This window comes from Chaetura pelagica, unplaced genomic scaffold (genome assembly GCF_000747805.2).
Source record: "Chaetura pelagica isolate M959 unplaced genomic scaffold, ChaPel_1.0 scaffold2, whole genome shotgun sequence".
NCBI classification, from domain to species: Eukaryota; Metazoa; Chordata; class Aves; order Apodiformes; family Apodidae; genus Chaetura; species Chaetura pelagica.
In genome coordinates, this window is record NW_009952796.1 from 1,797,544 (window position 1) to 1,812,027 (window position 14,484).

At 36.0% G+C, this 14,484-nt stretch overlaps 1 protein-coding gene across 1 annotated transcript in view; it reads right to left on the minus strand.

The window, feature by feature from the left end:
* The window catches only part of USH2A (Usher syndrome 2A (autosomal recessive, mild)), a 393,962-nt gene that overhangs the window by 186,067 nt on the left and 193,411 nt on the right, over nucleotides 1-14,484 (minus strand). The window contains exons 34-35 of the mRNA XM_009994736.1: nucleotides 11,351-11,498; nucleotides 4,594-4,745 (exon numbers count right to left, since the gene is read on the minus strand). Coding sequence (XP_009993038.1) covers nucleotides 4,594-4,745; nucleotides 11,351-11,498 — 300 coding nt within the window. The remainder of the gene's footprint in view (nucleotides 1-4,593; nucleotides 4,746-11,350; nucleotides 11,499-14,484) is intronic.

Sequence of the window (14,484 nt, forward strand, 5' to 3'; positions counted from 1 at the left end):
AATGGTGTAGTAAAATACTACAGATATTTGAAAGAGAAAAAAATATCCTTTATGGAATATTGGTTGCTCCCTGAATTAACCTCTAATTTCAAATGGAAGTTATAAAATAAAATATTATAAAAGAGCTGAAAAAATTTAATTCGGATGAAATACTTTTTATACATATAGATACTAATTCAGTGTTACAGAAATTTATTTTTTAAATGTCACCTCTTTTAGTAAGCATTCAGTTTCAAGAACAAAATCATTTGCTATTACATTATTTGTGGAAATAAGTTTGTTTCTCATACATTATTTATTTGGTGTTTTCTAAGGTATAAGAAGGTTTCACACCTTTCTAAGTGCCTCTCAGCTGCAAGTTCATGGGATTGCTAATAAATGCTATTTTTTATCTGCCACACCTGCTCTGTCATCAAAATAATCAAACATACTTTCTCTGTCCTTGAAATAGTATTAGTTTTAGTTTTTAGCATGGAAAATTTGACAAGCTTATTGATTACAAATGCTAGGCTATATCTTTGATGTGCATCGATACTTCTGCCTGTGCTTCTATTTTAATACACTCTATTATATTTAAAATAGGTGAGCAGTTTCAGTAAAGTCAACAGGACAAAGAACATGCTTCAAGATAAACAAATGCTTCACAATTTATTGGATGATTGCCACATTGATTACTTGCATATTTCAGTCAAAAACATCCATATGGAAGCACTGACTAAACTACTGCGCTTTCTAAACTAAAATAATTTCCTGTAAAGTTGTGCTGCTAAATGCAATTACTCCTATCTCACTACATCAGAAACATGGAGATATTAATACCAGCTATTTATTCTACTGAAGAGGATTAAGATATTCTTAAAACAGTATGAATTTGTAGCAATCTGTAAAACATCCTAAACAGCTGCAAAAGATGTATTGTCTCTAGCCTGTGACTGCTTCTCAGAAAATTCTTATAGTATTACAAAGCCTTTTTTTTATGACCTACTATTCTTTTCAGCATAAAACAATTTTGAAACACAGTTTATAATCAGTACATGTAGTATCCTCTATAGCTACACCTCTGCAGTGTACTTTGAAAATAAAATTTCGTGTAAAAATTTACATTCTCTACATAAACATATGGCACAGAAAACTTGTTTCATATTTCTTTTTCTACACATTATACACAATTCTGTGATAATTTCATGTGTCTTTGTTAGCAGCTTAATTAAACAATACTCTGCAATCATATTTGTAACACTGCATCATAGGACAGTAATAATAATATGATTATTATCTCCTGAATTTCTTGAAAGAATTATTAGAAGTTGCACTATTTCTTGATAAACCATATTTATTTTTATTAAAGCAAAAAAAACCCCAATGAGATCAAACAGAAAAGCAGGATCTTGGCTTTATTAGAAACAGATTAAAATTTGAGGAAGTAACTAGGTGGATAGATGATGGTAGGGCAGTAGATGTGGTTTATCTTGATTTCAGTAAAGCATTTGGCACTGTCTCCCACAGCATCCTCATAGATAAACTGAGGAAGTGTGGTCTTGATGACCAGGTAGTGAGGTGGATCATGAACTGGTTGAAAGGAAGAAGTCAGAGAGTTGTGGTCAATGGGACAGAATCTAGTTGGAGGTCTGTGACTAGTGGAGTCCCTCAGGGGTCAGTACTGGGACTGGTACTATTCAATATTTTCATCAGCGACCTGGATGAGGGAACAGAGTGTGCCCTCAGCAAGTTTACTGATGACACTAAACTGGGAGGAATGGCTGACACACCAGAAGGCTGTGCTGCCATTCAGTGAGACCTGGACAGGCTGGAGAGTTGGGCAGGGAGAAACTTCATGAAATTCAGCAAGGGCAAGTGTAGAGTCTTGCATCTGTGGAAGAACAACCCCAGGTACCAGTAGAGGTTGGGGGCTGACCTGCTGGAGAGCAGTGCAGGAGAAAGGGACCTGGTGTTCCTGCTGGTCAGGAGGATGACCATGAGCCAGCAATGTGCCCTTGTGGCCAAGATGGCCAGTGGCATCGTTGGGTGTATTAGAAGGGGTGTGGTTAGTAGGTCAAGAAAGGTTCTCTTCCTCCTCTATTCTGTCTTGGTGAGGCTGCATCTGGAACATTGTGTCCAGTTCTGGGCCCCTCAGTTCAAGAAGGACAGGGAACTGCTCGAAAGAGTCCAGCACAGAGCCACAAAGATGATAAAGGGAGTGGAACATCTCCCTTATGAGGAAAGGCCAAGGGAGCTGGGTCTCTTTAGCTTGGAGGAGACTGAGGGGCAACCTCAGCAATGTTTACAAATATGTTGAGGGCGAGTGTCTGGAGGATGGAGCCAGGCTTGTTTTCAGTGATGTCTAGTGATAGGACGAGAGGCAATGGCTGCAAACTGAAAAATAGGAGGTTCCACATAAATATCAGAAAAAACTTTACTGTGAGAGTCACAGAGCCCTGGAACAGGCTGCCCAGAGAGGTTGTGCAGTCTCCTTCGCTGGAGACATTCAAAACCTGCCTGGATGCATTCCTGTGTGATGTACTCTAGGTGACCCAGCTCTGGCAGAGGGGTGGGACTAGATGATCTTTTGAGGTCCTTTCCAGCCCCTAAGATTCTGTGATGCAACATTTTTTCAGTTACATGACACCAATTCACATTTCATTTGAAAATAATTCATAACCACTGAAAAAAAAAAGAAGTTAAACAAAAACTATCTAACCCAAATGACAAATTTATTAAAACACAGTAACTGCTGATGCTCTCTTAACCGATTAAGATCTTCAGGGCCACCTTCAGAAACATAAGCTGGAGAAATCCTGTATTTAGGATAGTCACAGAGCATTTGTTCATCGATTAGGGCACATTAAGCACAAGACATGCAATGAAAATAGCTGGCAGCATATCAGTTTACTGATGGAAGATGTTTCCCTTACTATTTGGAGGGGAGGCAAACCATTTCAGTTTTCTTTTTTGTTTTTTGGGGGTGTTTTTTTGTGGTTTTTTTGTTTGTTTGTTTGTTTGTTTTTTAGTGTTGGATTTATTCTGTCATTGCTATAAAAATCTTTCCAAAAGTCAAATGGAGAGGCAGTGCTTCAACTTCCTGGCAGCACTTAGGTCAGCCTAAATAAAGACGCTGTACTTCAATTCCTGTGATTAGAGATGGATCACTGGCTTTGGAAAACAGTCTGCGTACTGATCATGGGATGCAGATGAGTGTCAGACACAGCACCCCTACACTGAATTGTTCCAAAAGTCAAGTTACAACCCTGCAGTTCAGTGGAGACTTGTGGGAAAAAAAAAAAGGCTAAAAAAAAGGCTAAAGTATTTTTTAAAAAAACCTAAGTACTGCTGTTGTGTCCTATTTGATAGGACAGAAGTACTGAAAACACACATATTTCATCTGCATGCAAACTCTGGTGATGAATTGTCTTAAACATCACTGGTAACACAACAGATTAGACTATTGCACATCAAATACCTTAAAACAAGGTTTGCTTTTTGGGTATATGTGAAGTTGCAAACAACGGGCAAGAAAACTGGCAAAAAGCCATTCAAGCTTTTAAGAGTAAATACCCTTCAAAGTACAGCAAGCTATAAAATGTTTAATGGCTATAAAGTCTAGTGGTCTTCTACAGATAGACGATGTTACCAGCATTTGTAAGAAAGCAATCTTGGTTAGAATATTGGAAATGTGACTAACAAATTATATCATAAAAATAAAACCTGGAAGTTCTTTCCAGAGCACAATATACTGATACTATAAAGTACAATGGAAAAATAAACAGAAAAACATTTAAAAGTCCCAAATCTCCCTTTTTTCTTTTCTCTTCCAGTTCTTGTTAGCAAAATTAAAAGTGCACACATATAGCTGAATTAAACAAAAAATTAGATCTCAGAATTAACAAGGGTTTCTTTCTCAGTTATGCTTGAATACAAAACCAATCATATAGATATAATTCCAGTTATTCACCAGATAAAGTACTATAAAATAATACTGATTTATCAGTTCCTCTATCCATCCAAAAACCTTTAACAAAATAAAAAAAACCCTAGAAGGTTTGTTTTTCATGTCAAGTTTAATATTCCTGTATTCTCAAATCTTGAAAAAATTGGGTGTTGTACAAGACCATTAAAATATGTCGAGTGTAATATTTCAACCAGACACTTGCAACCAAAGGAGATTTACGTATCACCATACTTTCCCTCCTCCTGTTGCCACTTCTAGCTTCTGCAATTCTCAAATTAACTTCAGTCGTTTCAGTCAGGCAGATAGAAATTTGCTCATTACTAGGACAGTAACTCTTTCTTTATATACATCCTTATAAATCTGACTAAAGCACATCTGCACCTTTCAAACTTATTAAGTCTAATTTCAAGAATGTGTGTTTCAGCCTCAATTTTTGCCTTCCTTCACTGTACCTATGTTCTGCTTTGGAACGGTGCCTAACAATGACCTATCAAATCTTTAGCAGCTCTTAAATAGGATTTTTTTTTTAAATGTCACATTTTGCCAGATGGGTTAGTACTGACCAGAGTGAATCATCACCATTTACTCTGATATTCCCTGCCATCTGACATTTATTACACTCCCAGAATGTAAATTAATGTACTCACCAATGGGCCCAAAGCACAACCTTTTGTAGTACATGCCTGGACTCTGAAGGAATGCAGACTCCAAGGAGCAAGTCCATGAGCATAACAACTTTGCTGTGATGAATTTTGCATGAGAACACCATCCATATACAATCCATAGCTAGTAATAATACCTATAAAACAATGTGATAGCACTCATTTAATATCTAAAGGGCTATAGACTTAGAAGAAAACTAATGCTACACACATTAGGGTGGTAGTAGTAGTATTTCAAACAATTTACAGTTCAGCAGGTGTTTAGCAGGACTGTGTATACAACACTTAGAAGAAACACACTCTCCTATCTTCAGCTGTTGAAAGCCTCTCAAGCAGATTGCATCTTTTGAAAACAAACTGTTTCAAAGATTACCCCTTAATAAAGTTGTTTCTGAACACCACCTCGCTACCTTGGAATCAGGAAAGCTCAGGCAATTGTTTCACAGCCTACTCTGCATATGGCTTTCAAAACAAAAACCCAGAAGACAGGCAAAACCATCTTACATCATAAGAGCTTTAGACTTAGAGTACAAAAAGTGATCTAAAATAAAATGGAAATATTGAAGGACAACTCAGGCCAGCGCTGTAACAAAAATAAATCAGTAACAAATAACTTTGCCACACAGAACACCTTATTGATACTCATTGTCATCAATAGTTATATCAGATTTTCTGCATTTTGGCAACAAACTACGTACTTCATTAATTTGGGTTTGGGTGTTTTTTGGATAACAGTTTTAAGCACTTTTCTAAACAAAACCCAAAACTGGTATAATTTTCTGTTTCCTGCTCATTATACAATAGAAAAACTCCTGAAGTAAACTATTCCTTAGCTATTCAATCTAAAGAAAGCAAGCATATTTGCAAACTAAAAAAAACATTAGCAAGACTTATAGATGGAGGACAGAATGGTCCTTCTGGAGTAACTGGCTAATTCTAACTCAAAATTGTAGGTGATCTCATTTATAAGGAAACTTAAATCTTTATTCTTCCGAAGGTGCATGATAGGACAGCATAGATCCTGCACAGATTATACATACACAGTGTTTTTAATTTAATGAACTAAAGACTGAATTCTGCAGATTTGCTTAGACTTCAGAGGTTAAGCTTGAAAAGGAATCCTTTTATTCACGGATATTCCTCCATCTTTCTCACTCCTGAATATTCTCCTTTTTTAAAAGCTATTTAAGTGTGAAATCTTAAGGCAAATAAACGCAAATCTACAGGATTCATTAGAAGTGAGTTAAGTTCAGAGGATGGCTTCTAATCTTTCCATTATAGAAAACATCTTCATATTAGATAACTCCATTACTTTTCCCTGAATTGTTTGAAACTACGTCAAGGAAAATTCTGTTTGAAATTGAGAAAAGATTTTTCCCCTCTACTGAATGGAGAAATGCTTCATAAATAAAAGTCTGTAAACAACAGTTTCAGCTGAGCTTTGAAGAGTTATACTTTGAAAGATTTATATGCTAAAGCAACGAACAGCTGAGTATTGTGAAGTGATTCACAGACTCCTCAATCCTTTTCTCTTCTGGAAAAGCAAGAGGCTAAACTCAAACTAGACAGCAAAGATGTCTGTGTAGGAGGAAGTCCTGGTAAATCTCACACTATCAATTCTACCACAGTTGACAGGCTTCCTAAAGCAAAAATCCCCTGGGGTTCCAATGTCGAGTTGCTTGTAAAGAAAGGGCATTAATGGCTCACATTTGCCCCACATTAAATAAACAAATTATACATATATATATGAAAAAATTCTGTTTCTCTCAGAGGAAAAATACTCAAAGACAGACTGATAAGGACATCCCCAAATGTCAGTGCTGGCATTAAGGATGTTTTATGGTGGGCGAAAACAACCACTGGATTACTTTAAGTACCTATACCCGTAGCACTAACCCGTAAAAGAAATTAGGAAATCATTATTAATGCTTCTGATATATGTGGTAACAGCAACAGTCATAATGACATCATTTGATATTAATGTGGGTGTCATATGTACCTCTATGAAATCTGCATTGGAACTCACTGCTAATTAGCTGGACCATTATTTTCAAGTGTTCCTACAACACAGAACTGTTCAGCATCTTGGCTGTTAACACTGTGAGCTCTTGTTAGTCCTCCCAGTACTGTCATAGAACAATCATCTCTAATAAGCTGATACATTAGCTTGGTTTTACTTCTGCCTTACCTCCTTTCTGATGGATAAAATTACAGAATGAAAATAAAGGGAAAAAGGGCTAGTAGTCTGACTCTGAGATGTGAAGTAATTTTTCTAAATTAGGCAAGAGATAAATTACTTAGCCTCTTTATTTCACCACTATATGTATCAAAAGCATACTGAGAACAAGTTCTAAGTCAGCCCAAAGTTTACTCTTTGAGTTGCTATATATTCGTGATATTTACCATCCATGAGATACTGAAGAGTATAGCTCATTTTTTGTGATTTACAAGGCTTTATGTGTGACACCTGGTCACAATGAAAGATGTGGTTTCTTCTTAATTGTTAAGTTTGGGTAGCTAGGTAAAACTCTTGGTTTCACTGAAGACAAAATCTCCATTGACTATAATACAATTATGTTCCACTTTTATGTGGACAAAGCAAATTATGGTTAAACTGAAAGAAGCTAGACACCCTTACCTTTTCCCTCTTCCTCTCCTCTCCTCGGGTAAGGCCATTTGTATATCAAAGTACTTGAAAGTACTTGAAAGGGGCCTACAGGAAAGCTGGGGAGGGACTTTTTATCAGAGAAGATAGTGATAGGACAAGGGGTAATGGTTTTAAACTGAGACAGGGGAGATTTAGGTTAGATATTAGGAAGAAATTCTTCACTATAAGGGTGGTGAGGAACTGAAATGGGTTGCCCAGGGAGGTTGTTGATGCCCCATCCCTGGAGGTTTTTAAGGCCAGGTTGGACAAGGTTTTGTGCAACCTGGTCCAGTGGTAGGGTTCCCTGCTCATGGCAGGGGGCTTGGAACTTGATGATCTTTGGGGTACCTTCCAACCTTAATGATTCTATGATTCAATGATATTTCAGACATTAAAAGTTAAAAGAGATTTTGAATCTGAAGTGCTACAAGAACTTTACACTCAAGGTAGAATCTAGAAGTCAAATCTTCAGCAAACATATTCTTTTCTACACCAGCTTCACTGACTACAAGTAGTTTCACAAACAAAATTATTTGCAGAAGCAAGTATTGGGTTAGTTCCATGAATAAATTTATAAATCAGTTTTTACTATACCTAATATTTCCCATACAAATTTCATATAGCCTTGGAAGATACAGTCCAAATCAAGACTTGATTTTATCTATGACCTGTACATAACTAAAGTGAATTTCTGAAAAGTGACCATCTAAGGAAAATTTTCCATGATGAAAAGACATAAGATTATGGATTTTAAAAGAGCAAACCTCAAAATACATGCAAGACAATAATGGATGTGTTTCAAAGAATGTATGATTTTTTTACTGAGGCCACTAGAATAATGAAGGCTTAAACCAGAATCTCAAGCCTCTTCATATCTTGCCTTCAATTATATAGTTAATATTACACTGTCTACATCTGTGACATGTATGTGGTAGAAATCGAGTAGCATTCTGCTGTAAAGTGAAATACCTCTGGGCCACATCCCATCAACCATTTTACTGTTGGTTTGAAAATAATACAAAAGATAAAGTGTATATTACAAATACATTCAGTGTATCATCTTCCAAATGTCTTTCTTTCTACATCTACTACCTAAATGGCATTTCTGGAGCAACTTCCAACAAAGAACTACGTGTATCTTTTCCCATTTTATACAAAATGAAAATTTTTCACAATAAAATGTAAATTGGACTTGAATTCCCTAAAAATGGAGCCCAGAAATTCAATATCCACATTTGGATAACATTAGCCTTGAACTTCTAGAAGGTCCTTTATCTCAAAGCTTGACTCCTCCCATTGCACCATTTTATGAAGAAGCCTATTAGTCTTTAGTCCTATTTGCCAGCTTTGGCCTTAAGTGTAGCTTATTAATCGCCCTTAAATTTTTCTAACTGGTGACAAGTAGCTGAACTCTACACATATCAAGGGATCATACTATAGTCTATGCTCTCCAAATCCTAGTCAGGCTACATACCCATTTAACATCAGCAACACTTCTTGAGCCCATGGAAATGCACAGTAGTTTCTGCCCTAGAGTATCCAAATAAAGAAGGAGGAAGGTAAAGGAATGGCCCCAGAGATCTACTAAGGAGGTGACAGTTTATGATATCCAGATCTTTGTAATTCTGAGGTCTCCACCTGAAACAAATGCAAGTTCAGTAATTTCAAAAAGCACTATTTAAACCTAATATACTGAAACTCACCAAGTTTGAACCAATTAAGTCAGAAGTGGAAAATATTTTCTACTTTTTGGGAAAAAAAAGAATAAAAATTTTAAAAGAGCTATATTAAAACTTCTGAATATGAGAATATACAAGTAAAATGCTGAAGTAAGAAAGGGACAGTTCCTTCTACTGGTCTTTCTCATATTTCAGTCTTCTCAACTAAGATCTTTTTCAGCCTACACAGTTTCAAAATACTGACATAGAGAGCAATTATAAATGACGTGGCCACTAGGCAGCCCAAAAGATATGCTGAGAATGAACAAAAGAAAGTCTCTCAACAATGCAAGTTTTCCTGATTAAGCAGTTGCTCAGTGAAAAGTTTCAGAGCTTTTTTTTTTTTTTTTTTTTTTATATGACATAACAATTCTTCAACTCTTATCCACTCAGAAAGAGCTCACAGGTGAAAAGCAGCAGTCTTTCCCTGCAAGGCAGGACAGGGGCAGCTGACTTCACTGAATCACTTCCACCAGTTCTCATCCTAAGGAAACCCCTTAACAGCAACATGCATGGTATCCTTGTAGAACCCAAAAATAACAATCCCAAGGGAAAAAATTCTCTATGGGATTCAAATAGTGAGAAGATGAGAAAATACCAAAGAATATTTTTTAAGGGGAGAAATACACACAGGAGGCCTACACAGCATATATTCAGGATTATAGAGGAGTGGGCTATATGGCAAATTTGTTAGTTACCTAAATGGATTGTTCAAAATGCCAATATAGAGGCAAAAAGAGTTGTCATCGAGGCTGTTGAAACCTCCAGCTTCCAGTCACTCTTTCCCAAGCCTGTAGTGTTGCATGGGATTGTTGTGACCCAAGTCCTTGCTGAACCTCATACAATCACCCTCAGTCCATTGATCCAACCTGTCCAGTTCCCCCTGCAGAGCCTTCCTGTCCTCAGGCAGACCAACACTCCTACCCAACTTGGTGATATCTGCAAACTTACTGCGGGTGCACTAACACTTTCAGTTGTTTCCCAGCAACCTATTTAGTGCACTTAAAAGGAAAGTCAAGCAGTACACAGTAAATATTCTATTAACAACATGGCACAAGGTGTAAATTTAGTCATGTATTCTCAACTTGTAATTATTGTAAAGGAATTTTAGTTTACAGGAAACCTGTGGAAATGTATTTATCAAAGTATAGGTCTTTATCCTGTGCAGTTCATATGCATATATAAATACATTATGTATATGATTAGTTAAAACACTCTCTAAACTATTTGGATTTTTTCCACACACTGCAAGGGTAACAGGATAAAGTCCTCACATGAACTATTACATGGAAAAGATGCCAATTTCATTGAAAATTATTCAACCTTCAGCCACTAAACCACACACACGAACTTCCGCTCTTCTTTTCTCCTTGCTTTCCCTTCAGCATTTGCAATATAAGCTGATGGGACTTGGAAACCTGGTTAAAGGATTTCTAAGGGACTAGGAGGCAAGAATCTATGATTCCCATACAAAGACCCATGAATTATCAAATGTATTATTTAACAGCAGATGATGTATTCTTATTCCTTTCTAGAAGTAATGTAAAACCTTACAGAATATTACATATAGTTCACTTTACAACCACCCGTTTTTGGAGAACCATTTAAAATTCTTTGTAGTGAAGTTGTACAGGTAGGATGTGCTCTATCACAATTGAAAGCAGAGAAAAATCTTGCAGGGGAAAAAGAAAATTTATGTGAAACCTCTGTGGGAAATAGTTTATGCATATATCATGATGCTAAACCAATGAAGAAAAGCATTTCTGTTACTTTAATTAATTTCTTCCTAGCTTCCTCTGCTGTGATTTGAACTGTTACACACATGATAATAAAATCAAAGTGAATTCCAATGCCATACAAGACTGTGCAACATTATTAGAAACATAAAATTTTTCTAAAAGTTTTACACATGGATATTTCACAGCAGAAAACATTTCTAAACAAAATAAAGCATATTCTTTAACTTCCACAGGCATAGAAATGTACACCTTCCAGATGACTGCATAGAAAAAGAGTCTAATTATTATTACATATCAGTTAATGTAAACGAAATTGATGTTTTACTGGAGGGTGAAATGAACATCCTAGACTGATATGCTCTAATAAAGTGTATTCCTCAGCTTAGCTGTCCTGGAAAACATTAAACAATGAGATGCAGTACACAAGAACTATCAAAAGGGAGCACTTTTGAGCCACTGAAACTGTATGAGAGGCTGAAAACCACAATCGCCTAGCTGCAGACAATGATACTATCTAAGGTATTTTATGTGCTAAAATGATCATTAAAAATTAAGCACCACATATAAGCTGCCATTTAGAATATTAATTTACCTTTACTAATCATCTTTTTAACTTGAGGCTAAAAGAGTTCACTTACCATTCGGATACTCAGGCTTAGTCCATGAGATGTTAAAGGAGTCAGATGAATATGACTGGGCGTTTGGAGCAGGAACACCTTCTGGTGTACTCTCATCTGTTATAGCTGTGCTAGCTTCACTTATTGAACATCCACCTCCAGTGCAAGCCTTAAAATGCAAATCAAAACAAATAAACATATTTCAATGTAACACCAATATTTTTAACAATTATTATTTTTTTAAGTTTTATAATTTTTACATATCTAACCATAGTAAGTCTGACTTCCTGAGAAGATCCTTTACTTAGATTTGTTTGCCTCTTTTCTTAAACAACGTGTGCTACTCATACTTAATTTTTAGGTGTAATATAGCTAAAACCTCAAACTAATATTTGACTTGCAGCACTTTGCATTTGACCGTGAGCCATAATCACTATTAGATTCCCACTGCTTTCGCAGCTGCAGTAAAGAAAATTGAAGTACCATATATATCATTTACAGTGCAAAATTCTTTTGAAATCAACTAAAAACCTCTTACAAGTTCCAGACACAGAATATACTGACCAACTTACAATATGCTTAAACTATCCCAGTGATCAGTCATTGAGAAAAAAAATGCTGTGCAGACACATCAGCACTTCATGACCACAAAGTGGTGCGCAGATGCAATTTAAATACTGAAAAAACACTCTACTATAAATCAATCTATAACACTTATTAATACATGTTTATGGATAACAAAGTATCTAGGTTAACAGAAAAGAAAAGATTGATTACATGTTTTTTACATTTTGCTTGATTATGAAACAAAGTATTTCATTAAAACAGTATACAAGAAAATGTGCATATCACCCCAAACAACGCGCTTTTCAAGTTTTACAGGCTCAAACATAAGCCTACACAGCTATGGTCCTTACTTGTACTGATTTTCTAATGGCTTGCTCTAAGATCAATTACAAGAGACAGTTCTTAGAGAATTAAAAAAATATACAAGAATATTTAAAGTCTGTCCTGGGTTTAAATTTCTCTTTAGTTTATTGGTTTGGGTTGTTTTTTTTTATTTCATTTTTTAGCAATAAAATAAATCAATCCCTGAATTCAATCAAGAGTCAAATTCAGACATACTGTTAATAAAAACTTATGGGATCACCTGTGTTTTTAGGAGTTGCCCACGTGCTGAAGTGGACAAATAGCCTGCTCTGCATTGTCAGCACACAGAGGAGAAATAACCCTGCTGTCCAGATCTCCAGGAATAAAATGTTTCTCTCAATCTAGTGTACATTATTTGAAAGGATTAGCTTCAGTATCCCATTTCCTAGTGTCTACTAAATCAGAGAGCAGCTCCTACCCCACTCCAAAAGTGTATACTAGCCTGACAGGTGAAAATAAGAACTGTTTGTAAACGGGAGGCTGGTTTATACATGAAGATGGTTTTGATGTCACTGGAAATGACACTTTCAACACAACTACAGAATGACTCCCTGTGTTCTGTCTGGGCTATCAAATAAAGAAGAAATAATGCAACCTCAGTTTTGGGAACACCCAAAAATAGCATGTACTGTAAATATGATCGTTTAAAAAAATTAAAAAGTCAGTTTAGACAGATACTCAGATAACTGTTAGCATTTTGATAAGGAAAACATTTAATAACATTATTCGGCCAGCAAAGGTAGACTATTCTATTATTCTTCAAATGATTTCTCTTCTACTGGCTTCATGAAGAAGCCAAAAAGACTAACTCTGAAAGACCTCTTCCTCATGCATTCCTTACTGCCTTGCTAACCAAAGTCCTCAGAGCCTTCCTGAGCAGTGCAGAGCTTCTTCATTCACGTGCCAGTAACAGCAGCCTTCCTCTTCATTTATTTATTGAATTTCATGAAGCTCAATTTTTTGTACATCTGAAACTTGTTGGGCAAGTTGTTGGGGCATTATGTTTCTGATTCTTCTAATGAAATTCAGTAAAATAAAGCTCATCAACATTTTAAATACTGAGATTTTAGATCAGTGTATCCAAACAGACTGGACATTGATGGAACCCTGGTAATCACATCCAGTGATGCTCAAAGCCATGAAATCCTACATCTAGATCAAGCTGCATTGTGCCACTCTGCATTTCACTGAGAAACAGATTAGAGGGAAAATTTGCAAAAATATCAAAGCCTCTAGAGAGCCTAGGGACAGATACAAAAAAGACACCATGCAACAACCCTTCGAGCTAGCACCTAAGCTAGTTTACACACACAACACATCCATGAGGAGATACTAGCTTAAAAGTTAAATCATGAAAGCACTCAAGTCATATAAACAGGTGTGCCACCCTTGTTACCAAATGCAGCCTTTCAGCTTTTGATTTGCTTTCAGATTGGCTTGGTTCATACTCACCTGGTTTAGAGCATGAACAAAGCAAAAGCAAATTCCTTTGCACGAATCCACAGAGACGTGACCTTAAGCATTCTCAGCTGACTTTTGGAAAGAAGGATTAGATTGGCTTATAAAAGCTGTTGCACTCATTTTAGAAAACAATTGCTACATGTCGAACAGTAATAAATCGTGAAAATTGGTAACAACATTCACAGATAAATATTTTGTAAACTTTATTTAAGGTACTTATGTGAATCTGTCACACAAAAAATAATGCCAGCAGTCTCTCACATGCTGAAAGTTCTGCTTGTGAGGATCCTGATTCCTGTGTTTAGAGCTGCAACTTTTGGTAGCTCAACTTGTAATTTCCCATATAAACCAAAACCAGTTTTTGCATAGATACAAAAAACCTTAATATTACCTGTGAAACAAGGGGGGGAAAAAAGGTTGATAGAAATATTTTGTTCTAACAAAAACAGAAGAATTTAAGTTTCCAGTGCTGAAGGTAATTAATCCATTGTTGTTTTTACTTTAAAAGTTTTATTGAAACTCAGAATAAATTTTAAGTGAAACACTAAATGTTTCAATTTCTTTCCAGGTTTGTAGTTTTGATTTGGAGCTTTTTGTTGACTTTGCTTGTTTTTCCCTTATCAAATATAACATTTGGCCACTTTTAAGCTTCATAACTTGTAAATCTCTATTATTATATTCTCCTCAAACTAGTTTGGTAAGTTCTAAATACTATGGGTTCAAAATGTTTTGAGAAAGCTAGTACACCTGAAAGATACTGAGCA